Below are 27264 nucleotides of genomic sequence, written 5' to 3' on the forward strand. Positions count from 1 at the left end.
CGGGCACAGAGGTGCTCCGACCCGTGGGAAATGGGGAGACGGTTCACCATTTCCCTTCACACGCAGTTTCGGGCAGCTCCGTCCAGCTCTGTCCGCGCCTCTGGCATCGGCGGGCGAACAGGGATTTCTTGCGAATGGGGATTTCTTGCATACCCAAAGGCAAGGCGCTGAACAAAGCCTCTTCCTGACAAGCACCAAGAGCTCATCCATTTCTTATTGCGTAGGCTGGGTAAGGGCAGGAAAGGTCAAGAACGAGAGAGTTTCAGTGCAGCCAGGAAAACAGTATTTTTATTATTTTCTTTCAACTTCTGTGAAAGGCAGTGGATCTTCCTCCTGGGTCTCTTTCTGAAGCCACCTCCCCACATGGCTCTATTACATGAAGTTACAAGTGAGGATAAGCTAGAAAAACAGGGCCTATCTAGTCTACTCTAGACAACAGCAGAGAGAAATTCTCTACTCCCAAAGGCTATTAAGGTAGAAAAGAGATTATTTTCCCTTGGAAAAAGCTCCCTGTAGAAGCAGAAAGCGCAGCATAGCAGGTTGTGCTGGTTTTGGCTGGGACAGAGTTAATGTTCTTCACAGCAGCTGGCATGGGGCTGTGTTTTGGATTTGTGCTGGAAACAGTGCTGATAACACAGGGATGTTTTCGTTGTTGCTGAGCAGGGCTGACACAGAGTCAAGGCCTTTTCTGCCTCTCACCCCACCCCACCAGCGAGCAGGCTGGGGGTGCACAAGAAGTTGGGAGGGGACACAGCTGGGACAGCTGACCCCAACTGACCAAAGGGACATTCCACATCATATGACGTCATGCTCAGCACGTAAAGCTGGGGATGTTTGGAGTGATGGCGTTTGTCTTCCCAAGTAACTGTTACACGTGATGGAGCCCTGCTTTCCTGGGGATGGCTGAACACCTGCCTGCCCATGGGAAGCAGTGAATGAATTTCTGGTCATGCTTTGCTTGTGTGTGCGGCTTTTGCTTTCCCTGTTAAACTGTCTTTATCTCAACCCACGAGTTCTCTCACATTTACCCTTCCGATTCTCTCGGAAGGGGCTTCCTACCGGGGGGGACTAAGCTGCGGCTGGGGTTAAACCACGGCACAGGTGTAGGGGCAAGAACACTCCCGCCGGTACCGACCGCAGCCGCCCGTCCCCGCCCGCCGCCATTTCCCCGCCCGGGGGCAGGGCCAGCCGCTCCCGCCCCGCCCTCCGCCGCCACGGCCGCTGGGAGAGAAGGCGGCCCGCCCTCCTTCCGTGACGTCAGCAAGCCACATTCCACCCCCGTCCTCTACAGCCGTTGGTACAGCCCCCCTGCCTTAGGCACCGCCCCTCGCCCCCGCGCCGCGGTGGTAGACGCTGGACTGGGTGCTCAGCGGCATCCGGCTCCGCCCCCTCTCCCCGCGGCCGTTGGTACGTCCCGGAATCGCCCGGCAGCAGGCGCAGGAGTCGGTGCAGCCCAGGGCCTCCCCCCGCGCCCGCCTCAGTGGTAGAGGCCGCGATCGCCCCTGTCCGTCAGCGCTGCCGTTGCCTCAGTTGGAGCTCGCTGCCGCCGCCGTCTCTGGGCGCCCCGTGCTCCCTCTGATAGTGTATGAGTGATCTATAACCCTGAGCCCGCCATGTCCACTCCGGCCCGTAGGCGCCTCATGCGGGACTTCAAGAGGTACCGAGGCCGCCGGCTGAGGGGAAAGAGGAGGGCGGGCGGGAGGAGGACGGAGGGCCCGGCTCTACCGGGGGAGGAGGGGGGCAGCACAACATGGCGGCGGGGTAGGGCGCGCTCCGCTGATTGCGTAGGGCCGGTCCTCGCTGTCTGCCTGCGGGTTACGCTGTTTGCGCAGGGGCGTGTAGCTACCTGCCTGGGTTACGCGAAGTACGCAGGGGCGGCCGCTGGCCGCGCGAGGGGCGCCGGGGAGGCGGCGGGGCCGGCGCCTCAGCCCTCCCTGTGCCCCGCAGGCTGCAGGAGGATCCCCCGGCCGGGGTGAGCGGGGCCCCCTCCGAGAACAACATCATGGTGTGGAACGCCGTCATCTTCGGGTGAGTCGGGCGGTGGCGGGGGGCTGGGGGCGGCAGGCCGCGGGGGCCGTTGCCGCTCTGCCTCGGGGGGGGGGGGGGGGGTCAGAGCTGAGCTGCCCGCGGGGTAACGCTGTGCTCTGCTTCTTCCCTCCTCTAGGCCCGAGGGGACCCCTTTCGAGGACGGTAAGTGCGGCTACGTGCGGGCCTGGTGTTTGGCTTTCTCGGGGTAAACTGCTGCAGTTCGACACGGCATTGGTGTGTCACTGCCGTGGACTTTGCAACAGGTGTGGGCCTGGGGATGGAGAAGGGACATGGCTGCATATTCACCCTGCCACACATCTGTATGCTGCTTCCAGGACTTATGTAAATACTGGGTTTTTTTTAATCGTACTCCAAGAAAGCGTTGTAGATTTAGATTGCTATGTTGATGTACAGAAACATACAAATTAGCTTGTAGGGGCTTGCTTGTAATCACTAAATCTGACTATCCTAAGCCTAATTTAACGTACCATTTTAAGGATCTCTAAGCTTTTCTGTTGAACCCTGGATCATATTTTTAGGGACATATTTGGAGAACTGTCAAAAACCTGGTATAGAACCATTGTCATTTGTTTTGAGTTCTGTTTTTTTCTCATGCTGGAAGTGTTTTGCGAGTAAGTCCCAACGTGAGTCAGCTGAAGTAGGAAATGGGCTGAATGTTTGAGGAAGTTCAGAACAGATTGTTTTTTTTTTTCTTTTTCCTTGGTATCTAATTCACTCTGCTACAATCGGTATCATTCAGGGTTAAAGATTAAAAGGACATTCTAACTTTAAAAGCTGACTAAATAGGTCCTTGTAACATACCTGTGTCGTAGTAGTTTCTGTCTGGTCTTACTGTCTTTTATAGCTTTACTGATGCTGTATGAATACTTCATTTTTGTGAAAACTTGTTAGACATGAAATACTGTCTAACTGAAATCTGATGCATTTTTTTAAGATACTTTCAGTGTAGGCTATAATTAATCCTAGATCTCCATGACTCATGACGAAAGCATAGGAAAAATTCCTTAACTCTTATGTTGTTCTTGGCTAACTCCTTTGTCTCTGTTTTTCCTCGGAGGTAGCACCTGTGGGCATGCCTGTAAATTGCAGATTTTTTTTTTTTCTGTGAAGATACTGAAGACTTTAAATATTTCAGGCCTAAGAAAACTCCAAAGATTCCAGTTACTTTTTTTTAATGCATTTGATTAGTTAAGAAACTTGCTATAGTAGCTGCTTCAGAAGTCTAATTTTTAGAACTTGAGTATTCCATAACATCACATAATAGAACAGGTAGACTAAACGTATTCTGTTACCTCATCTTAAGAAGGGCTCCCTTAAACTTCTGTGAGGGTTGCTGTTGGTGGACTGCCACTAATAGAGTGATTCACTGTTGGGAGCGGAAAGCCGTCTCCTTGCAGTGTGCTAACATGCAGGTTGTTTCCATGTTCAGGCTCTTCCAGATCAGTGTGGGGTTAACAGATGCTATAAGGGCTTTTTTCCATATATTTCCATTTAGTTGCAGAAGGTTGGAGACTGCTTTTGAGAACCCTGACATATTGATTTCATCTGTGCTTTCCACTGTGGCAGCATTGTGTCTTTATCTCAAATACTTAGGACATGTTGCACTCACAGCAGTTGGAAGTTCAAACAGATGCTTGAGTCTGCCACTGCTGTCTGACTGCTTTGGTTGATCTAATAATATAATCTCGGAGTGTGGTGGATTGCTCTTTTCATAGCAAAGTGTGTGTTTTCACAGTATGCACTCAGGAAGACAGATATGTCTTGTGTTGCAGGATATGCTTATCTCCTTTTCTCTGGAACATATCTTACATTGTGCTAGATAACAAAATACTAAGTGGTGCCTAGAGATATGGGGGTATTGGTGCCTCAGCAGTGCTTTTCCATTGAGTACAGTAGCACAGTTCAGATAACGGTGGCACAGTTCAGATGCAGTTTAGCTTAATGTAGGTAAAATTAAGGGAATTTTTGTTTAACACTATTGAGCTGTTAGTTTGGGCTTGTTTTGTAACTGTGCAGGCCCTTGTGAGTCAAAGGTACGCTGGAGCTCTGTAATCCTTCTCATGAAGCCTTTGCAGGGCAGTGTTTTTCAGAAGTCGCTTTGTATTTTCGTTTTTAGGCTCTGTCACTTCCTGGTGATACTGTAAGACTTCAGATACCTTAGTTCTTGTGAAAGTAGCCTGTGAAAATTTTTTTTGTTGAACTAGAGGTGTAAAAACTTCAACACTGTGAGAATTACTGTTTTTCATCCTCATTCTGGTGAGGCCCTTCTCCAGTCTCAGCTTCTGTGGTGTCTTAGCTTTGTCTGAACTGAAAACCTTAAGTTCAAATGCGTTTGTTTACTTGCTGTGCAGCATAATGCAGCTAACAACCCTTCCTCTCCTCCACCCCCAGACTTCAGAGGGTGTTTTCACAACTCGGTGCGCAGGCTGACTCGGCCTAGGAGCAACTACTAATTTAGATCGGCAGCATAACTTCCATCTTCTGGTTTAAGAGGATTCGATTACAGGCGTCTGCAGTAGGACCCCGGGGATATTTATCCTGCCCTTCACCATATTTCTAAGAATCTGTATGTGTGTGGCATCTAAAGTGGTAGTGCTGTCACAGTGATGGAAACCCAGGCTCTCCCAGTCCTTCAGACCTGTTTCTCTGAAACTGGATGATGATATTGTGGTTAGTGCAGGATTCCTGGCTTGGAGAGAGTTAAGTAACACAGCTATTGTAGTATCCTGCCTTGCTGTCATCATGCAGGAGGCTTGAACAGAGAAAGCAAGGCATTTGCCTTCTGTATGGTTTGTTCCTTGCTTACGGAATATGGATTCTCTATCCTCATGCGGGAGAGGAAGAGATCGTCCCTGCTTTACGGACAGTGGAATAGAGGGGGCTGCTTTTGCTCCTTGCAGCGAGAAGGGCCTGGCAGGGACATGGGTGCTGCTCTGGCGGGGGTTACTCGGGCCGGCGTACAGGTTGTGGAGAGGCCTCTCTGTTAGCCGTGTGAGAGTCTCACATCCTGAGGTAGGAGAAACAGACCAACAAGGTAAGTAAGTACAAGAGAGAGAAAAGAGAATGTTCTCCTAAGATCAGTGATGATCCTAATATCAATAATGACAGTGAATATGATAATTTATGTTTTAAAATTGGCTGTCTAGGGCAAGTTGCAAGGAATACCAGTTGAAAGCTTTAAAATTAGTGACAGAAGAGACTGGACACTGAAGGCCTCATCCCCAGCAGTGTGTGTTGTGATACCTGTTTCACTTGTGTGGGCTTTCAGTGTGAGTGACCCTTGGACTTTGGTTCATCGAATCTCTGGATTTGTCCTTTAATAAAGCTCAACAACGAGGTGGTGTGTACTGCGGAGCTCTTTCAAAGAGCCATTGCCACTCTGGGTCTTGACTTGGAAATTTGAGTAGGTAGATACTCCAGCTGGAAGCTGTCTAACCACTCACTCAGATTTGTGTTAAAAGTAGTGCCATCCTGTCCCAGGTGGGACAGATAGCTTCCCTTTCTTTCAGTAGTTTTAAAGGGATTCTAAGACCAAACTGCCCTTGTTACTGCTTTTTGGCCATCTTATCTGTCCCCTCTGCTCCCACTTCAGTCAGTGTTCTAGAATAGCATTCATTTTCTCAAGTATGCTTGTTGAACTCTACTATTTGATGGTTTGTGCTCAGTTTTCAGCCTACTACTTGCTTAGTCACTCTTCCACAGAAGAAAGTGCCTGCTTTCTTACCTCAGAAGCAGGCTACTGAGAACCAGAAGTGGGGCAGGGAGAGCTGGGAATCTCTAAGATTTAGACTCAAATCTCTAAGCATTCGCTTCTGAAGGGCTAATATTGCTTGGGATTGTCACCGTGTAGGGAAGGAAAGGTAGTCCTGAGCTGACGTTTGCAGCTGGTAGAAGTTGTTGCTGGCTTTCAGACTGGTCTCAGATCTGGCTCTGTGCCTCTGGATTAGCTGGAGTAAAGCTTGAAAGCCCCACTGCAGACTTCTGCTAATTTAAACAATCTTGACTATACTGCTCTTGTTCCTTTTGTTTTACAGTAAGATAGCATGCTGTTGGCGCTCTGCTCTTATTTTGTTAGGCTGCTAATAAATAACAAACATGCAAAAATTTATTTTTAGGATGTTGAGACTTCCCACTGCTGTACAGAAAGCTCTGAAGCATCTGTACTCTGTCTTCATATGCAAACTGGAACGTCAAAGCAATGACCTTCATTTCTTGCAACTCAATGTTACAGTTTATCTCCTTATAAAGGAAGGAGTCCCTGGGAAATACTGCAGGTCCTTGCTGATCTGAAAAAAAGGAGAAGGGGTTGAAAAATCTGTTCTCTGGCCATCAACTGTTGGCACATGTTTGCCAGCCAAACGAAGGAATACATTAATTATGTTAGTGGTGGAAAACTCCCTCACAGTAGGAAACAAGGATGAACTTTATATCTGAGCCCCTGAGTTTTAATTTGGGCACTGAGTGTTGGGAGGAAAAAAAACCTGTCACTGATACGTAAGAATGCCTTTTCAAAAAAGGTAATATGTCTGCCCTGGCAGCTCGTTACAGCTATTACTGTAAAGTACATTCCTTTTACAGGAGAGCTGTATATTTATATGAAGGTGCTTCAGATATCTCTCTCTGGGCATACCCAGGAACTTCATAAACTGCCTCCCGGGTTGGTTGGTCTGAGGCGATAGCATAGTAAAGAGAAGCTTGCATGTTTTGAAGTGGAGTGTGTAGAGTTCCTTAGTCACTGATCTGAATCACTAGCAGTGCTTAGTCCCTTGGACCCATATTTATGCAGCTTAGTTGACAGACTTCTTACCCTCAAGATTGTCATAGCCTGAGGAGAAGGGCTAAAATGACTTATGTTGGTGCAGGCTGTCGAAACGATTGGATTGGGACTTAAATACACAGTTTTCTGTTTCAGCTTAATCAGTCTTTCTCAAAGGAAGACTAGTTATTGTGAAGTAAATGAGCAGATTTTTATTTGGATGCTGCTTTCAATACTGCTTTTCTACGATAAGACCTGATTACCTTACAGTTGTTGATAAAAATGTATTTTCTTGAAATTTAAACAGGAAATAAATATGAAGGTCCTTGTCGTGATAGCATATTCCAGTCTCTAGGACTTACTAATCATGGCCTGTTACACAGATGGTTATACACCCACTTGTGTTGTTTTTACAGCGCACTGGGATTAGGCTTTGTGGAAGGGCAGATTTATTTCCTTACACAAACCTTTTGACTGGGGTGGTGGTTTTAGCTATAAAAGTAAGTCACAGGAGAAACTCTCGTACCAGTACTGTCTAGGACTTCAGAGTTAATGATTAACTCCAAAGAAAGTAGAAGAATCATTGTAGGACTGAGCAATCTGTATTCCATATCCAACATGCATGTATGAGCACAATAGTACAGTTTGTACTTGTGGAGGGATGCTACTTGTTTAAATTCATTCTGAATAAAGGTTACTTATCTCTCTTTCAACTCCAGGAACTTTCAAACTTACAATAGAATTCACAGAAGAATATCCGAATAAGCCACCTACTGTTAGATTTGTCTCTAAAATGTTTCATCCAAATGGTAAGTACGTAGACAATGCTTTTTTTGTTGTTGTTGGTTTTTTTGTGTTTGCTATAGTGCTGTAGAAAAAGGTCTTATTTATTATAAAAGTTTCCACTATCTAATAAGCTAGCAAAATTCCAGTGTGGTTCTGTGTAGTTTTGGTAAGGATGAATATGTGAGCAGTTCTCAGGCTTGAAATGAAAGGGGCAATAAAAGGAGCCTTTCAGGTGTAACAGCACAGTATTGATGGGACGTTCTTCTCTCAACTGCCTGTTGTTAAACCTTACAGAAGAATATTTTGTACTTAAATAGCAGTGCCTTGGACTTTTGTCTATAGTTATTGCATACATAGCATAATGACACTGCTGAATGCAGTTGTCTTTTATCGCTTTTCTTCCCCAAAATGCCTGTAAGAATGATATACTTTGAAATGTAGTGCTAGTTTCCGACTACAGCCAGTGATAGTAAGACTGTTTAATTAATCCCCTTCCTTGGTAGTTAAAGGTTGGAGCTGTATTCCTTGCCTCCAAACAAATACTAGCTTTGTGAAGAAATACTAGAAACTTTCAAACGCAGCAAGTAAGCATGTGTGGGTAAAGTGCATTGAGGGAAGGTTCTTCTAAAGCTGCCATGAGAAAGGTGGCTAGACACTGACTGGTGTAGATAGTTTCTGGGGAAACCTGCGTAAACAGCTTTTTGCTCGTGTCCTTCATTTGGTTCACTTGTGGGTAGCTTAAATTGTTTTGCCTTAAAATCCATTCATGGTTTTCCATAGCGGTAGTTGCAATGTCACAGAGAGGCTTGACATAGAAGAATAAGCAGGGGTTGAGTTTAAATACCTCAGGCAGCTGTTGGTGACAAGCTTCACCTCTTCCTACCTGCAGGCTTGTTTGCTGGATTTAAGTCTGTCGGACGCTATTGCCTTCTGTAGCGTTTGTCAGTACGTAGGTTTTCAGGATCAGGCAATACTAGGAAAAAACTGAGTAGCTGTACAACTTCTGTTTTAAGCCATTCTTCTTGAACCTTTTCTAGTCTATGCAGATGGTAGTATATGTCTGGATATTCTTCAGAATCGTTGGAGTCCTACTTACGATGTCTCCTCCATCTTAACATCCATACAGGTAAAAAGAACTCTGCATGAAAAGGCAGAATGAAATTAGGATGCTTTGACAAAAACAGCTCAGGAAACACTTTTTTTTCCCTCCTGATAGCCAGTGTAGCAGCTATACCTTGATATTTGCTAAAGTGTGACTACTTCCCAGATGTAAATTGACCAGACAGTGATGGCAGGTGGTCACTGAAGGGACCCATCTGGGGGTTGCACTCCTTGGGTATTGCTGCTTGGCTGCCAATTAAACAGCCACCTGCACTGCTAAGAGTAAGACTGACAGCGAAAGCTTCCAATAACTTACAACTGGAATAATGCGATGTACCTTACCTGTATCTAGATGAACTTCTGCACTCTTATCAGTGTGGATAGTTTAAGGAATGTGTTGGAAAACTACGCATACTTTCAAGTGCCTAAGAATCTTTTTCTCTTTGCACAGTCTCTATTGGATGAGCCAAATCCTAACAGTCCAGCAAACAGCCAGGCAGCTCAGCTATACCAGGAGAATAAGCGGGAATATGAAAAACGGGTTTCTGCAATAGTAGAACAGAGCTGGCGTGACTGTTGACCCAGGATGATGCAAATGAACACTCTGTTGACGAGGAAAATAAACAAAGTGTCTCAGTCATCTTTTTCCTCCTAGCATTTACTTTGAAAGCAGAATAGCTGTTGTGCTGTTGCCACCCTCCCTTGCTGAAGCTTCTTCTCCTTGGACATCAGAAAGCACCCACTTTGAAGTCAAATGTTCTGTACTTGGGTTACTTGCAAAAGAGTTACTGACGCTGAATTCATTTTCTGTGGTCCCTCTCCAGTCTTAGGGCAGTATTGTGCATTTCTGTAGTGTACACTAAGCTTTTAATTGTAATTGTGTTATACACAGTGATGCTTATGTGTAGCTTGATAAAAGGGATGTTTATATACATATACATTTTTTTAACTGATATTAACTAAAGTGCTGATCTGTCCAGGCTGGTCATTCTCCTCTACTATTGGTTTAGACCCCACTGCATTTGTAAGTACTGAGCGAAGAAATAACCTCCGGTTTCCCTTTTGTATTGGTTTATCAACTCCTTACTCATGGGGAAAAAACCCAACTCTTAAATTGATTCCAATTCAAATATTTAGTAAGACTGTGGAATGCTAGTTACTTCTGCACTTCACAGGCAAGATTTATGTACAGATATACATAAATCACTACAGTTGTGGTACTTTGATCTTTGCTTAGGGTGAGAAACAAGCCCCCCCCCCCCTTTTTTTTTTTAATTTTATTTTAAAGGACATGCCTACAGAGATGGCTTCCATAAGTTCCTATAGTCCTGTCACTGAGGCATTACTGGCCAAAACCAGGTAGAGCTGTGGTACTCTGAGCGAAAGACCTTCCACGTTCAGGAAGAGGTAAAACCTGAAGTGTTCCAGCGGTGGAATTACTCTCCTTCAGTGGCTCTCTCCTGCCCCTTATCTTTAGCTGAGAAAGAGAAGTTCTTTGGGATCCACCTTTGCCTTGTGGAAAGTATGAGTAAAGTATGGGGTAGGCGCTTGAGTCGCTGCAGTTTCTGCTCTTTGTAGATTACTCTGTGGTTTGTGTGAGCTACTGCTGCATGCTTGAGTTAGTTTCCCTTCAGTTTTATGAAAGTATTTTTTCAACTCTGAAAAAACATTTGTAAGTCCAGACTCTTTTTTTGTAAGGCTAAGTTTCTACGTTTGGATACAGTACCTTAAGCAGCAGTGTGGGATGAAACCTACAATTGTGTTGTCCACTGTTCCGGTGTCGTTTGTGTGCACATTGGTCTGTTAGTTGAGAAGTTTAACTTTGCACAAGTAACCCATGTAAGAAACTGTACATTTTTCAAAAGTTGTAAATAAAGTGTAACCTTAGTGCTTATTGTATAAATAGGCAAGAGGCGTATAACTCTGGTTATTTTAACTGGGACGGGAGGAGGCTGTTGTGCGATCAAGCTCCAGGTAGACTCTTGCAGCAGGATTGTGAAATACTTCCTAACTGTCTGGGCAGTAGTTGTCGCGCTTCGGCGGAAGCTGGGCCGGTTCTAGTGCGGGGACAATAAACTCAGCCCTTCCAGCCAGGAGAAGGAGGTGCGAGGGGCAAAGAAGGAAAGACAGGCCAGGAGCAACTAACTAGCAGAGAAAGGGAGAAACAGACCCAAGTCTTAGCAAAAAAAGCACTTGGGGGAAGCTCAGCACGGTGTCATGCTGACGCGTGAACTGTTGACAAAAAAGGAGCCTGTGATAATGAGTTAGTTACAGCAACTTAACAGGCTCAGTAGCAAATTGATACAGGAATCTCATTTATTTTCCTCCTGTCTTATGAGGGAGAGAACAGGATTTAAAATGACTGACACATAACAAAAGCCGGTACTGCTGCTTAGCTCTATGATTAAGATAGAAGCTGCCAGGCTCTCCCAAATAAATTGGATTGGGATTTGTACCTGCTGTGACGACAGCTCATACCCCTGAACAGGCCTGTTGTCTTACATGGAACAGCCTTTTACCACGGAAGGCCTACCTAAGTTATACTTGCTCATTTTCCTAAAGGACCGAGTGTCTTAACCGGGCCCTCGTACCAGCCAGGTCTGGCAGTCTCTTGGGGGTGTGTGGAGAAGGCAGGACAGAGTGAGTCTGCCTCAAGTAATCGTGTTTGTTTCTTAAGCATTCCCTGTGCAAGACTTTCCCAAGTCAGAGCCAGTCAAGCAACGAGCACCTTAGTTGCCCCTGCTAAGTTATAGACCAGTGCAAAAAAAACCCAAACAAACCAACCCACCAAAACAAACCACCCAAGCCCAGCACCTGCATTGCTAGGGATGACCGAGGCCAACCACGAGTATCTGAACCATGGCCCTGTACCAGCTGTAACGATTTCTGCAAGCTATTGCAAGCAGAACCTGTTCCGAATGGTCCACATCGTTCTAATGTCACAGAAGCCCTCGCATCAGTCCCTCCATTTTTGTATTTGTCTTGCTAGTCACTAAAAAAAAAAAGAAAAGGATGGAGTGGACTCTTAAGGCAGCCAGAAACAAGAGCAGCACACAGCTGCAAAAAAACAAACAAACAAAAAAGCACAAACCTCACCTTTACACCCCTCTCAGGCAAGGCTCGCATCCACTAACTTGCTTTTAAACCCCGTGCTGGCTCTCCAGAAAGCTTACGGCTCTATAAACGCAACCGTGCCGGAGAGGCTGGCAATTCTTTAGCTCAAACAGGTAACACCGTCACCCAAAGCTACAGCCACTAACTGAACAGGAAAGCAACAGAGGGGTCCTGCACAGAGGTACCGCGCTCGGCAAGGATGGGTGGCCGAGAGTCACGGCTGCTACCTGGGACAGGAAAAGCAACACCCTGCACAGTCACACTAGATCGCTGCCCCTGTTGAGGTACCATTATGTTTAGCCAGCCCCCCCAAAGAGGCATTTTTCATCCTGAATACTGCAGTCGTGCTCTTGCTGCCTTTCTTCAGCATCACCAAGCTCTGAAGACCTGCTGCACAGCCAAGTTGGGGGGGGGGGGGGGGGGGGGGGCTGCACTCCTGCTTGCAGGAGTAGCTGCCTAGAAAGTACCAGGCTTCTTCCACTCCTACATCGCCATCTGCCAGAGCCCAGCGTCCTTGAGAGCAGAATTCAGAAGTAGAGGGAATAATGCACGCACAGAGAAAAAAAAACCCAAACAACAAAACCAACATACTTTCAGAATGAACTGCCAGATTATTTTTCTGCAAAGACAGCAGCAGCATGTTTTTATTTCAGAAGTCCCAAGCTAGCAGAAGCTGTGCTGCAGCCATCCAGGCAGAGAGAGGAGGGAATGCTTGCTCTCTTCGTCCTGAGCGAGCCTTACCTGCCAGGGCAGCCTCTTCCTTTTCACACTGAACGATGGGGATGAAAAATGCCTCTAACTGCACATCACCAGGATATTCTGCTTCATCAGTAGAGGTCAGTCACCCTCTCCTCAGCCCTGAGAGTATTTGAAAAGAAAACGGAATAGGAGGTGGGGAAAAAGGCTAGAGGATGATGTGAAAAGATGGAGAGGCAACTATAGGCAGCAGAAAAACAAAAGCGATAGCTGAGACACAAGGCACCAGGAGAACTAACAAAAAAAAAAAAAACCCAACTTCATTAGGACTGGCTTCGCGCTAAAGAATCATCAGCGGGCCCTACTGCTGACAGCGAAAACCCAGCACCTCTAGGCACATCTCACTCCTGGCTCTTCCAAGGCCAGTGCCTAACCGCCATGTTTTCCAAACACGGAGCCAGCGTTCCTCCAAGGTTCCAAAGCACCGTGTCCTGTGGTACTGCTGGCAGACCGGCGTAGGCGGAGGTCAGAGCCTCCTTCCCAGGCAGGGAGAGGAGCGCTCTGGCCTCCCAGCAGCGCGTGCCAGTCCTGGAGAGACGCCACGCTCACACCGCACGTCGGAGCAACACCAGAAAGTTTACTTGTGAATCGCCCTTGACATACAGAAGCGCAGGTGCAGTAACGGAGCAGAGAAATAATTAGGCACAGATTTGATTTTGCTCAGGATTAAAGAGCTTATATTCAAAGTAAAAAAATAAGTTATATAACAGTCCCCACGAGCATCTTTGAGCGTGGGCTCTGCGGTTACCTCCAGTTCTTGTATTTCACACTTCACCACGGTATTTGCACACGTCAAGCAGTGCTCCGAGGTAAAAATGCACTGGAATTCTCTTAGCCCGATACACTGACGATTAAGGTGCATTCAGTAATTCTCAGTATGGGAGACTCAAGGTAGAAATCTATGAATAAAACTGTACAGTTAAACTGGTTAAGGACATCTCTCTACATACACAGCAGAGACAAGACCTCGCTATATATATTTCTCAAGAATAAACGCAGTTTTCACACTTTTTTTTTTAATACAAAGTGTGACAAATCCTGTTTTTTTCCAGAAATAAAACTTTATTTTTATTGTCATTAATACCAACTTTACATACAGGTTTATTCCCCCAGACTGCATTTCCTTTGCTTTTTATTATTTTATTGTTTTGTAAAAAAAAAAAAAAAAAAAAAAAGGGCTTTTTTTTTCCTTCCTTGGTCAAGGAGAATAAGGGAACTATAATTTTAAATGATGTCAAATTCCTTCTCGTTGGATGTGTGTTTTTGCTGTTACAAAACTATTAAAATGTGAAGGAACAAGTAATATCAAAGACACATACAGCAACAGCACTACTGCTTTTGGGTTGTGCTAATATACTTGAACAGAACTCGGTCAGTTCTAAACGCCTAACAACGTTTTAGAAATTATATTAACGAAGTAGAAGACCTTAACGTTAATATAACCCACAACAAGAAAAATGCAGCATCTCTTTCTTTAATCGAATACCTAGGAAGCTCGGTCTCCGGTAAAACGGGACACCCAACCTCAGTTTGTTTGAGGCATAATAAGTTCGTAATGCCCAACCTGGCCTTCTTGCTTCAGCTGGTCTAAGAGATCTTCCTTGCGCCGCTTCCTGCTTACCACCAAGTATCTGTTGTGCCCCTGCCCGTGAGATTTACTTTTAAGACCATATTTTTGGGCGATCTGATGTATCTGCTTCCGCTCATCCATGGTCAGTTCTCGAGAGAAAGTCAAGTCAATGTGACTTTCTGAGCGTGCATAGTTTCGAATGATCTCTTCAATATCTCTTTTAGCGATTTTGTTCACCCTTTCCACATCAAGCCCGAGTCCTTCCCTTTTAAACTGCTCCTTCACCGAGATAGGCTCTCTAATTCCTTCACCATCTTTCCCTAGGCCACCGCCTGTCCAGCCCATCTTTCTTAAAATTTGATTCCCAATGTTGTCCTCTTTGATCTTCTGTTTGAAAGCCTCCTCTGCTGATCGACCCCGAATCTCATTTCTGGAGATGACGTCTTCGACGGTGCCCTTCTTCAGGTTATTAACAACAGTTGGCTGAGTCTTTTTGAGGATTTTCACGGCTTCCTCTGCTGCCTCGTGCTTGACAGATTTCTTCACTCCAACTGCTTCTGCGATGAATTCGTCTTCAAGCAGCACCTTGCATTTCCATCGCATGCCAGTCATCCTTTCAAAGACATACTCCACCGTCATCTTGTTGAACTGGGCGGTGTCATTCAGCGTACACACCGGATTACTGGAGTTCTCATACACCACGAGGTCCTTCAGGTCCTTCTTCCTTCCGGAGCCCCGCGACGAGCAGCCCACTTTCTGAACCTGGGTCACTTTGATGGCTGCTATATTTGACTGTATCTTCTGCAGAATTTTCAGTGCCTCCTCAGCTGCTGCGTGCTTGCTGGTCTTTTTAGTGCCAAATCCCTCAGCTAGGCAGTGATCTTGTAGATACACTTGACAACGCCACGAGCGGTTGGGCATTAATTCATATTTATATTCAACAGACATTTTGTTATATGAGGCAGAATTGTTAAGTATTCCTATTGCGTCGCTGGCATTCTCTGTGAGGACAAAACTAGTCCAGTGTTTGTTGGTATTAGTGGAACCTTTCACAGATTCAGTACCAGGCTGCATCGGGACACAGTCCCTGTTGGCAACTACAAACTCCTCATGAGGTTTGAGAGCAGGAGGGAAGTCTGGGCGACTCACGCCTGCCTCGCACACCACCAAGTCTTCGTGATAGGTGTGCTTGAACTTCCGCTGAACAACCCTAACTTCCACAGACTTCTTCAGCAGCTTGACTGCCAGCTCCGCGGCTCGATCCCTGGATCCGTTTTTGCTGCCAGCGTAACCGGTGGTCAGGTAGACATTCTGACATCGCACTTCACAAGCAAAGCCATCTGTTAGGAGCTTCTTGCTCTTGGGGAGGTCAGCAGGGGCGATTTCTTTCAGAGGAACATAAATATATTCAGGATTTGTCTTGCATGCCTGAATTGAACGTGTCAAAAGATACGTATAGTTTATTTTATCAGTCCCAGTGTTTGCATCTGGGTTAGCAAGATTTTTCCAGATAGCTGCTGACAGTTTCTCGATAAAACTCTGCTTCAGCATTATAGCTGACGGAGGGAAAATCTCTGATGCAGACTGGACAGTTGAAGGAGAAAGAGAAACCTGCAACACGCTGCTTGTGGTAGAGTCCATACTATTCACAGCCGCCTTGGCGGCTGCTGCCTGGCCTGCAAAGCCAAACCCAGCTGAGTTGGAGAGCTGGGGATCCACCTCCTGTGCACTCGCAAAAGAATTTGTACAGTTTTCAGCTGGCTGCGCTATGCTGTTTGTATTTGCCTCCTGGTTCACCTCCTGCATTTGGTTATCCAAAGAATCTTCCTTCTTGCCATCCTTCTCAGCACTGGTGACAAAGTGTATGGGTTCAAAACGTGGTCGCACCCGGAACCTGGGGACCATCTTTTTGGGTGGCTCAGGAATCTCTTCCAGCTCTGGACCTACGGGGTGGAAGAAAATGACAAAGTTACCAATACGTGCTGTGACAGGGAGACAATATTTTCACAGAGCGATCTCCAGGAGGAGCCCGCAGGCTTCCCACTTCTTTGCCACAAACCAAAAGGTTTCCTTCCAAAGACATTCCCAATTGATCAAATGAGACCATTCGTTCTTGTGCAGGTCACTACAGCGGTATCTCCAGCTCCACAACTACCATACAAAAATCTCTCCATATTTAGTTACATGGATTTTAGGTCTGAATCACTCGTTCTGCCCTGCAACATTGCCCACTGTACCCATCCAGTCATTTCTGAAGTTAATCCATTCAAAGCTACTAAAACAAGTAAAAACTATGGCCAATAAGACAGAACACCACGCCGGGACTAGAGCCTCAGCTCTGACTCTGCTGCAGGGTTGCACGATGATCTCAGAAACTACTTTATTTTCAGGTTCTTCTCATTTGATGGAGGAACACAGTGATACCGAACCCTCCTTTCCAAAAGACGCAGGGCTGTTAATGACAGTGTTAATAGAAGCTTATGTTCTGTAAATATAACTACCCTTGGCTAAAGGACACCAAACATGGAGAAATCTGCCCGAGCCTCAGGCGACAGCTGCAGTGGCAGGGGGGGGCCCATTTCACATCACTGGTAGACCTCATTTCTTAACCAGAAGAAATGCGAACGAGGCAGAATATCCTGATACACACAGCTACTGCAGGAAATGAGAATCAAATAGCTGATAAGCAAACATGTTACATCTAAAAGATGGTTATACAAGACTTCTCCTGTGAAAGATTTAGCCCCTGCACGCTGAAGTGGTACATGTGTGTAATTTCATCAGAGGCGCAAAAGGCCACCTCAGCACCTTGGAAGGAGCCGCCTAATCCAATGCCAATGTGTGCAACCGTAATATAGGTCAGGCAACACATCTGTCTAGACGTCACACTACCATAGCGTATTTATCATAGCCTAGTTCATTGCAGATGAAAAAACCGCTTCGCATACAGCATAAACAGGCCTTCATATTTAAATCAGGTGACAAAGCTCTTACACATGCGTTAAATCCTTCAGTCGTCAGTTTTGATGAATTATGGCAAGGTTTACATTTCTTGCTCAGTTTGGTATTTTGATGATTGCACTGCAGCAGCATCTAAAGGCTCTCACCAGCAGAATAGCTCTTTACGCTGCCTGTGTACATGCAATAGAGAACCCTTCCCCTCAGAGCTGCTGCCTGAGAGACAGACAAAACATGGGAGAAAAGTAGTATTTTTCTCAGTTTTGCAGCTGGCCCATGGAAGCACAGAAAGATTGCTGGGTGTCAAAGTAAGGAAAGAAACTTTGGCAGAGCTAGGGGTTATATCCAAGCCTAGAGGAGTCCTGTGCTGTCTGACCATTTGCGCTTTAAACAGCCAAACTACTGACTGACCCTGCCTCACAAAGCAAGGGCCTGCCTGCTCGCACCCGCACCCTGCACCTGCACCCACGAACAATCCCCCCGCCCCTCCCCCTGGAGAGAGGGCAGGGAGCTCTCAAGGTGCTGGAGAGGAGCCAGCGGATGAAGCCATTGAACCGCCAGCCCTCTCTGCCTGCTGCATTTCCTCCCACTGGAAAAGCTACAGCTGGAACATGGATCCCTGAGACCATGGGGCTGGGCTGACATATGCAGGACTCTTCCAGGTCCCGTAGGGAGAAAAAAAAATAAATTAAACACTCCCCACCATCACCACCCAGTGCTCCAGGCAGGTCGTAACTCAAAATCAATAAGCTGAACTCCACATCTCCATGCACAGGTACAATCCCGTCTCAGGTCGGAACATCACCCCTCACCACAGTGAAGAAGGGCAGACAGATATTTAATTACATCGATTCAACTCCCTAACACTATCACTAGGGAAAATCAATTAGCTGGTAATTTCAATGAAAAATTATATTTTCTTAAGCAAAAAGAGAACTCTGCATGAATTATGTACATCCCACAACGTGGCAGAGGAGGGGAAACGGCTGCAGTCTAGCAGAGTACATCGTGGTCATTTCTCTTCAGTTTGCCATGCTGGCTCTCTTGGAGGCGGCCCCGTGGCGCATTGCTCTCCCCACGCTCCCACTAATGCCCACCAAACACCGACAGGGAAGGGTGTCTCCTTTGACACACAGGCAGATATACTCACTGTCAGATGGAGAGCGGTATCTTTTTAGCTTCCTGCTAGGGACCAACTCGTACGTCCTCATTTCCCCGATATCGATGCCTTCAGCCATCTTCAGAACCTTCTCCATGACTTGCAAGCCATATCTGTGTGGATTCAACAGCAAACCACTTTAGAACTGGTCCCACAGGGGCAACACACACACATGCACGCACAAGCCTTTATTATGCAAAACAAGAACTAAAGCTGCCTGAGACATAGTACCTGGTGCAAGGGAGATGCTCCCCCTGATTTTGCTGGAGTACTAACGGGGGACCTGACCACCGGCCTCGCGCTGTAGCTAGTTCAGTGCTGGCAGACAGCAGCTGGCAGACAGCACACCAGCTAACAAGCTACCTGGCTCTAAGTGAACCCATTTGTGAATAACAAACCGTGCAGCCACCAAACTGATGGTGTTTTAAACTTAAATACATTATCTGTCAAAATATAACATTTGGCAGAGCTACTAGGAACACTTAGGGACATGGGTGTGGAAAAGGAGGAGTCTCTGTGGGCATTGCAGCTGCAGTGAACTAAGCACAGGAGCGACTGACTGGCACTGAAGTCTTGTCTGGGTCAGCAGCCACAGACCGTACGTCACCGATACTGAAATCATGGATGTCAGATGACAAAGGCATTGCTCAACCTTTATTGAACACTCTTTAAAAAGCCATACTAATTTCTAGCGTGGTAGCTGTAACTGAAACATTTTAAATCCCTGAGCCATGACAGAGGTGAGGTGGCTGTAAACTAGCTCTGTGCAAACCCTGACCCTGCTGCAGCACGCTCGCAGTTCCACACAGGCAGGACACACACTGTACAACCCCATCCCTCTTGGCCCTACCTTCCCGACCATCTCAGTGTTCCATTGCTCCAGGGATCTGTCACATGTTTTCAAGCCATTTGTATGGCTGAAGCTGAGCAAGAAAAAAACCCCAAACCTTTCTAACCAAGGAGAACCTACAAACATGGCCTGAAAACAGCCTCCGACAGCTTCGCGCTGTGGTTCAGAAAGGAGAAAAAGCAATCTTGCACCTGTTCCACAGTGTGCACACCTTCAAAAGTCAAAAAGCATCAGGTCACTGCCCATGGACAGGAGTCTACAACTGTCCCAACAGCTAGTGCTGCAATAACTTGCACCAGCTTTTAAATACTACTGTTCCAAGGGCTCTGGAAGTCTACTCACTCTGCACTCAAGAAATGCCCTTCCTGTTCCTGATTTAGAGGGCCAGGCAGAAATTAGATCAATTTAAATTATTGGGTGAGAATTCTGAACACACACTACTGCAGTCCTTGCTTCACCTGCAGGTACCCAGCACAGCTCAGCCCCCAGCAGAGAGGCAGTGGAACCGGGCATGGGAAGAAAATGCCAAGACGGATCAAAGGAAGGCGGACGGCAATGATATCCTCATCCTCCCGCAGCCAGAAGGGAGAGGGGTGGGAATCCCTATTCCTCTCTCTGGCTTACAGGGAGAAGAGTACACTGCCTGTGATGGGAACATGAAGGACGATGCCCTTTTCCAGCAGGGCACGAGAACAGCGTTAGATGTGACACAAGTGTGTCACTTTTCTTCACAAAGGATGGAGATGTCTGGGGCTCAGATTTCTGCCCGGGGGGAAGATCAACCAGTCACAACACGTGTTTGTCTAACCTGGCCTTAGAAATCTCAAGTTGTGGAGACTGCAGGTGGAGGCAGAGGAATGCCACACCTCCAATGCCTAACTAAAGTCTCCCTGGCATGACTTAAATACATTACCTCTTATCCTGACCCCAGTAGCTCAGGAGCATAATGCTTCCTCAGCACCACCACCATTTTGCAGCCACCTTTAACGTATCTGAGAACACATGCATCTTCCCTCATCCACCCCTAAACTAAATGAATCCTGTTACTTAACTCCTGCCTCACAGACCATGTTTTCTAAGTCTTCTGGACATTCTCCAGATCATCCCCCACCAGAACACTCCCTCAGGTGTCATCAAGGAAGACTCTGATGTGTATTTACCCTGACTAACGGGTTGCCTTCAGCTAACAAGTGATCAATATTAAAAAAAACCAAACAAACAAAACCAACAACAAAACCCAAAAAACCACTAAACCAAAAAAACAACCAACAAACTTAAGAGAAAACAACAAAAATCCCCCAAACTTTGAAGTTATTCACTTGACACAGCAACAACGGCTCTTCCCAAGCAGCAAAAGGCAGTTCCAGAGAAAGCTGTGGGTCCCCCCCTTCCCCAGAAAACTCTAAGTAAAGCTGCCAATTGCTCTTCAACAGCGCAGCGTGTTCACCGTGCCCCTGCGGTGCGTTCACGTTCATGCCCAACACAAGCTTTGGGGAAACATCCTCACTGACAATGGCCCTGCACCACATCATGTCTGAAACTATTGCTCATGTCTCCCCTGAGAGCTGCAGGTAGAGATGTTCATCAGGGAAAGTATGTGCACTTACAGGCTTAAATTGCATCAATTTTTAGGATTTTAGATCTTGCCACATAGTTCTTCACTTCTGTTACCAGCACCCTATAGCCATATTGCATTGACTCCCAAAAGCACTGTCGCAAAGAAGGCCCTCCATTAAGACAGCACACAAACACGTAAGATGAGCTAACGGACCAAAGAGACTATGTCTGTAAAAGATACGTTCAATTTTAACGTACTACTCGAGCTTTAGAATTTGAAGCCGATTTAAAACTGTGCTCAATTTTGGTGCTTGCAGAGCAGAATACTTTAGTACTTGGACCAGAAAGAAGTAAGAAAACATGCAGATCTACATTTGAAGATGTTGACTTGGCTCTGTACAAATGACACAAAATATTCCCCAACAAGGCTTTGGGACAGTAACATAAATAGAAGTCAAACTGTGTGCCCTTCAGTGTTTACAAGCTCCTCTGTCACTGCACAATTTGCTGAAGTTAGTCGTTAAGCAGTTGCTTCTGCCTTTAGAGCCTCATGTCCTGTTAAAAATAATCACAACATCAGAAGTGGCAGTCGGGACGTGGGTGACGTTTCTGCAGATCTCCACAACCTTGCTAGTTACGGTACGGTGGTTTCTGCACGTTAACAGTAATCCTGATGAAGGGAAACCTCTTCCATTCACCGGGCCTATTTCTCTCAGAAAAACTGAGCTTTAAGGCGACTGTCTAGGCTGCTTGACGCTTAGAGGGATACTTTCTTCTCACCTAAGTTACAAAGCACAATACCACATGCTTAACGAGTCCTCGGGCATGGGACATCAAGAACTACTTTCAAAACACACACAGACTTTTTCAGCAGCTTGCTCCCCTCCACATACAAATACACACATATTCGAGCAAAGAAAACTGTCCAGGAACCGAAGTTCTCCGGCATCGGCCCCTTCCACCCCAGCTCTTCTGGGGTTACTTTTTAGAAGGCAGCCGGGGCCGAGATTCAGCCGAGCAGCACCGGGCCACGACGGGAGCCCCAGAGAGCGGGGCGGCGAGAGAAGGGAGCCCGAGCTCCTTCTCCCCGCCCGGCGGCGGGGGCAGCCCGGGCCCGCTCCAGGCGGCGGCTTCAAACTTCTACCCCGACTCCTGCCAGCAGACCGGGCCGCCTCCGCGGTGCCTCAGCTGCCCCAAGGCCTCGGGGGGACCCTCCTGAAGCCGGCCGACGCGCCGGGGCACCCACGCCTGACAGCGAGCGCCAGGCCCCGGCAGGCAGCGGGGTCGAGCGGCCCGGGGCCCGCCACGGCCCCCCCGGGCGGCCGCCTCAGGGCCCGGGCCCTCCTCAGGGCCTCCCCACACACCCGGGCCCGCCTCAGGGCCTCCCCCGGGCCCGATCGTTGCAAGACCCCCCCCGCGTCCCGAGGCGGCAGCCCGGTGCCGGGGGTGTCCCGCCGGGCCTCACCTGCAGCCCATGAAGACGTGGTTGGTCCAGAGGACGGAGAGCGAGAGGAGCTGGTCGATGGCGGCGCCGGGGTAGCCGTGGAGGTGGCGGAGGATGAAGCGGCGGCGCAGCCCCCATTGCCGCTCGGTCTCGTTGTACTGCCGCCACTGCTCCAGCACCGACTCGGGCACCCCCTCCGGCTCTGGCGGCGGCATGGCGGGCAGCGGCTCGGCGGACGTTCCTGCGTCGCCGAGGGGCCGTCCCCGCCGGTGGGCGCCGGGCACGGGCGCTCACGGCGGCGGAAGCGGCCCGGGCGTGCCGGAGGGGACCAGGCCCCACGTGCGGACCAGGCCGCGGCTCGCTGCGGGCCGCCGGGGAGCGCCGGCCCGGCCCGGCCCCGCCGCGCCCGCGCCCGCGCCCCCGCCCCCGCCCCCGCCGGTGTGGCGGGAGCTCGCCCTTCCCCTCCCCCCCCCCGCGCCGATCTCCCCCCTCGCTCGCGCGGAGCGGCCCGGCCGGCGCCGCGTCACGTGGCCGCCCGTCACGATCGCGCGAGACGCCGCGAGAAACCGCCGCCGCTGCCGGCCGGCCGCCTCGGCTCCCCCGCGCCCCCTGGCGGCGGCGGCGGCGGCCGCAGGCGGGGCGGGGGCGGGCCCGGGCGGGGCGCAGCCCGCCAAGCGGCGGTGGGGGACGGGGCTGCAGCCGAGGCCTCCGGGAAGCCCCAGGGCGGGGGGGGGGGGGGGAGACCGTCCCACAGGCACCCCGCCGGGACGGCCGACCCCCGGCCTGCCCTGAGCCAGCGCCCCCCGCGCCCGCAGGACCGGCTCTTGGTGCCGCCCCAGCAGCTCCTCCCCGCCGGGCACCGGGTTGGAGGAGCCCGAGGCCTTTCCCCCCTCCTCACCGAGGGCCCGGGGGTCTCTCCGCGGGGCTCGCCCCAGGCCGAGCCTCCCCCGGACGCCTGCTGAAAACGGGCAGCGTAACGCTCGGTGCCGAGCCGCGGTCACCGGGGCGGGCGGCTCTGCCGGCCGGCCGGCCGAGCAGCGCCGGGAGGGGGAGACAGGCCCGCGGGGACGCCTCTGCCCGAGGGGCAAGGGAAACCGCCGCCGAAACCGCGCACCCGCCCTGAACGCGCTGGGTTTTCTTCTCGTCGGCGACCACCTAAAGCGGCTCCGACCCGCCAGGCCCAGCACCCGGCTGATCGGGGCAGAGCTCGCCTTGTCCTGCGAGCTCCTTCAGCCCCGGACGCGCGAGCAGCAAACACGACAGCACGCAGGCAGGCTTTCGTATTTTTTATTTCAAATTTGCATTAAAGTTAGAAAGGTATCAGGCTAAACAGTGCTGGTTCTTCAGTGTTTGTCGTGTAAATATATAACTCGGTGCCGTTCTCGCGCACTTCCATTTGTAAAAAGGAAACAAAACCAGGAGAAGGGGGAAGAGAAGATCGCAGCTCAGAAAAGCATGCAGTCAGCAGAGCGGGGCAGGACGGAGGAGCGAGAAGCGCGAGGGCTGGCTCCAGCACACTCTAAGGACACTGCACCCTACTCACGGGGGATTGGGATGGATCGCTGTTATTATCATACCAGCTGTCAGCATCGCCTCTCCCTCCTGATGCTGCTAACTTTTTTCTGACTTCAAAGAACAAGAGGAGGTTTAGTTAGGAAAAAAGAAAAGCACCACTCGACCCACGTCCACCAGCCGATGGAGCTTGTTTAATAAGGTGGTGAGACACAGGAGGACACCAATGAAAACACACAGTTCTTCTTACTTTATTTCTTTGTTAAATGTTTCGTGGCTGCCAACAGAGCAAATTGCACCATGTTTGTATTTCCTTTGACTCTGAATGCACAGTTTCCAAAACCAATCAAACAACAGCATATTGAAAATATTCCTTAGGCTTCGACACCTCGTGGAAGCCCATGACATTTATATTATTAAAGACAAAATTAGAAAAAAAAATATGCCCATTACAATGTTTGAAAATGTATTCGCTACATCGTTAGTCCAAACATCACATTTCTGTTGCTCTTCGAAATTCCAGGTAAACAACCAGTTCCCCCGTATTACGCTGTCTTGTCACACAAATTACAAGACACTTCAATTTTAGATACCATGCAAGTCAGTAAAAGAGCTTCTTTCCAAGACACTAACACTGAAGATTTGTTCCCCCCCTCCCCAGACACAAGACCCTTAAACTCTTCTAGAAGTGGCAGTCTTCTCCCTCAGACCCAGTGCAGCTGGCGAAGACAGATTAAAAAAAGCTACAGAGAGAGAAAAGGGGAAAAAGAGAAAAAAAACCAGAAGATTAGCAAAAAAGAGAAAGACATTCAAAAAGCAGGAAAAAGAGATGCAACATGAAAACAGCTGACAGAGAAGAGATGGAACCTCCTTGTGGTACCCTCGAGTACTTCAAGGAAATCACACAAATAAAAACCTTTTTTCTTTAAAGTCTTTAAAGAGACTTTACGTAACTTCAAATAACATTCTAATAAGGCAAATGGTCAGGAAGAACAGCCAGTGACCTGCAGTACGGTAAAAAAAAGCCACATTAAATGGTTCTTTTAGCAGGTAATCTAGAAATCATTGACAAACTGATACTGACTGGTTTTGGGAGCAGGCCGACATTCAACAGTAGAGGAAGAAGTAAATACTCAAATTATTTTAACTTGCTTAAAAAAACCCACAACACAAAACAGTCAAAGACTTTTATGGGAAATAAAATTGTATTTATGGTGAAACAGAATACCTGAGAAAATACATTGCAATCAAGAGTTTTAACTGCCTTGATTGCTGGAAACGGAGGCCAGACCGTCGTTTGATCTGGGTTACTGCATAAGCTTTGCTGCTGCCGCGAGCAGCTAGCCAGGCTAACACATCGTACGCAGAAACTGCTCGTGAGGCTTGAGCATCATCCAGACTACCTTTCTAGTAAAATTCTCAGCAGCGGCTTGCGCTAAAACCAGCATTACCTATCACGGCTAGGTCTGAGGTGTGCTTATCTTCCAAAAACCCAGGATTTGAAGGGTTTTTGTTGAAACTATTTGGCAGCACGCATCCTGATCTTTCAGCAGGGTCAGGACCTGTGGATTCACCCACATACAGAGAACTGAGCCTGCACACAGTGCGACTGAAGGATCAGGGTCACAACAAGCAAGTCTGAAATGGAAACGAGGATTACATGCTAGTCTTCAGGTAGCATGAATTAGCAAAAGAAAAAATAAAAGCAAATAAAAAAAGATAGATGATGTCATGAAAATGACACCAAGTATAAAGAGAAAAGAGTTTTTTATTTCTCAACTATATGATAATTAAACTAAGGTGATGTTGTCATTTTAACGTCACCAATAAATACATTTAAACTGCGTTGTTATTTCGCCAGCAAAAATAACTCACAGAACTTACTTCCACATCCCTTATTTATCTGGGTGGAGAGGGGCCAGGGGAAAGGGGAATCCATTAATTGCAGGGGAAAAAAAAAGTAGGATTTAAAGTTGCAGCATCCAAAACCTTGTTAGGACTAATTTTACATTGTTTAATAAAAGCAATAACCACCAGTACATAGTAAAGACAGAATCACAATGAGGATATAGGAGAGAGCAAGGGTAACACCATGGAAAGGTCACAGCTGAAATGCTGTCACGTTTTATTAGACCCTCCGATTTAACAAGTAAATGAAGGTCCATTCCGGCCCACTGTATTCAGGGGTAATTACTCAGTACAGAGCCATGGGTTACTGTAAAAGAAGGGCAAAGAAAACAAAAAACAAAAGAAGTAAATGTTAACCAGAATTCACTGTCTGATGAAGTCTTTATTTAAAAACAAAACTCATCCAGAAATACACAGAGGAGACACCTGCAGGCAAACCACAGTTGCGCTTGGCCAGAGTGAACTCCTGGCCCCAGTGAGCAAAACACCCTCCTTTTTAGTGCAAATCTTGCAGTAAAGCAAGGCTTTTGCTGAAGAGAAAATACGAGAAGCAACCTGCCAGCATCTGTACACTTCTAAACAGATGCCGAATAAAAAAAAAATAAAGGTAATACTTTTTGCACTGAAACCAGAAATTGTTGGAATCACTGAGAAGAAAGTCAAAGAAACACCATCGTCTTTCTTCACAAACACTGATATGTACAGCAAGGTGACCAGCCTTCCCTGAGATTGGATCCAGGATGTGCATCCAGGCCAGCACACTGAGAGGGAGACAAGGCAAGAGATCCTTCGTGACCCCTGCAGCATTCAGAGAACACTTAGTTGCAAACCGTGGATCCAAGTTTGAGAATCCCCCAAGCCGGGGGACTAGAGGTTTGGACTCAGGCCCACGCCTGTGAGGATGTCAAGTTTTGCAAAAAGTCCTTTAAAATTATTTGAGTCACACACGGCAGCACAGAGGGGTAATGAGGGGTTAGATACAGCAAACTGAAAAGGGGAGAGGGCAGCCAGTCTCTCGAGACGGCACGTCCCACCCCATGGCAGCATCAGGTTGCATTCACAGCGGTCCCACGACAGGGGCTAAATGCACACCACCAAGCAGCCGCGCTCTCTTACCATGCAGCCCTCGCACAAAATGGAGGGAAAGACAAAAAGCCGAGCAATGGAGCAGAGGGGACACTAGCCCTACGAGCGCTCGGCAGCCCGCTACTGCCCAAAGGCGAAGAGGTATCAGCAATGAGCATCTCTTGCCAGTTCCACGAAGGCTATTGCTGAGTTCTTCACAAGAACGACCATAACCCAGAACAGCCAAGAGTGCGGACTCTTGCTTAAAACAAAATGGTGAGCGCAGGAAGGGAGCAATGAGTAAAGGTGAGCAAACAGGCACAATGGCATAGCTGCATGTTAACCGAGTGTGGGGGCATTCGCTTCTGGTGTGAAGGGAAAGGTTCTACAGGAAACCCGAACTGAAAATGAAAGAAAAAGGCAGATTAATGGTTTTATGGATTAATGACAAAAAACAAAATAAGAACATAAATGTTTCCTAACACACACACACACACACACACACAAAAAGAAATGTTGCTAAGTGTTAATAAGGTTTAATTTGATTACAAAACATGCTTTATGCAGACACACACATGCATACACGCACACACACTCAGCAGTGGGATGAACCAAATTTATTGTCTAAAACAATCCTTCCACAGTTTTGCAAGCTACAGGACTCATCAACTGTGACTTG

General features: G+C 47.9%; 3 protein-coding genes across 10 annotated transcripts in view; 1 reads left to right on the forward strand and 2 right to left on the reverse strand.

The window, feature by feature from the left end:
• The first annotated feature begins 1404 nt into the window (after positions 1–1404).
• UBE2A (ubiquitin conjugating enzyme E2 A) lies at positions 1405–10602 on the forward strand. The gene is made up of 6 exons (XM_076347278.1): positions 1405–1657; positions 1948–2028; positions 2165–2190; positions 7525–7614; positions 8629–8717; positions 9144–10602. Exons 1-6 carry the CDS (start codon positions 1614–1616, stop codon positions 9270–9272), a joined length of 459 nt encoding a protein of 152 aa, XP_076203393.1. The 5' UTR covers positions 1405–1613; the 3' UTR covers positions 9273–10602.
• Positions 10603–13119: 2517 nt separating this feature from the next.
• Positions 13120–22429, reverse strand: NKRF (NFKB repressing factor). Its single transcript, XM_076347279.1, has 3 exons — positions 22122–22429; positions 18241–18362; positions 13120–16075 (listed from the first exon to the last, which is right to left on the reverse strand). The coding sequence occupies exons 1-3, from the start codon at positions 22313–22315 to the stop codon at positions 14088–14090; spliced, it is 2304 nt and encodes a 767-aa protein (XP_076203394.1). The 5' UTR covers positions 22316–22429; the 3' UTR covers positions 13120–14087.
• Positions 22430–23373: 944 nt separating this feature from the next.
• The window catches only part of SEPTIN6 (septin 6), a 32591-nt gene continuing 28700 nt past the window's right edge, over positions 23374–27264 (reverse strand). For 2 of the 8 annotated variants that reach the window (XM_076347281.1, XM_076347280.1), the window contains exon 10: positions 25867–26281. In XM_076347281.1, coding sequence (XP_076203396.1) covers positions 26017–26281 — 265 coding nt within the window. In that variant the 3' untranslated portion in view covers positions 25867–26016. Of the gene's footprint in view, positions 24356–25429; positions 25828–25866; positions 26319–26872; positions 26987–27264 lie in introns of those variants that run through there. The other 6 variants (XM_076347285.1, XM_076347283.1, XM_076347287.1 and 3 more) reach the window with 6 other exon arrangements.

Source organism: Aptenodytes patagonicus, chromosome 9, assembly GCF_965638725.1.
Source record: "Aptenodytes patagonicus chromosome 9, bAptPat1.pri.cur, whole genome shotgun sequence".
In the NCBI taxonomy this organism is placed as follows: domain Eukaryota; kingdom Metazoa; phylum Chordata; class Aves; order Sphenisciformes; family Spheniscidae; genus Aptenodytes; species Aptenodytes patagonicus.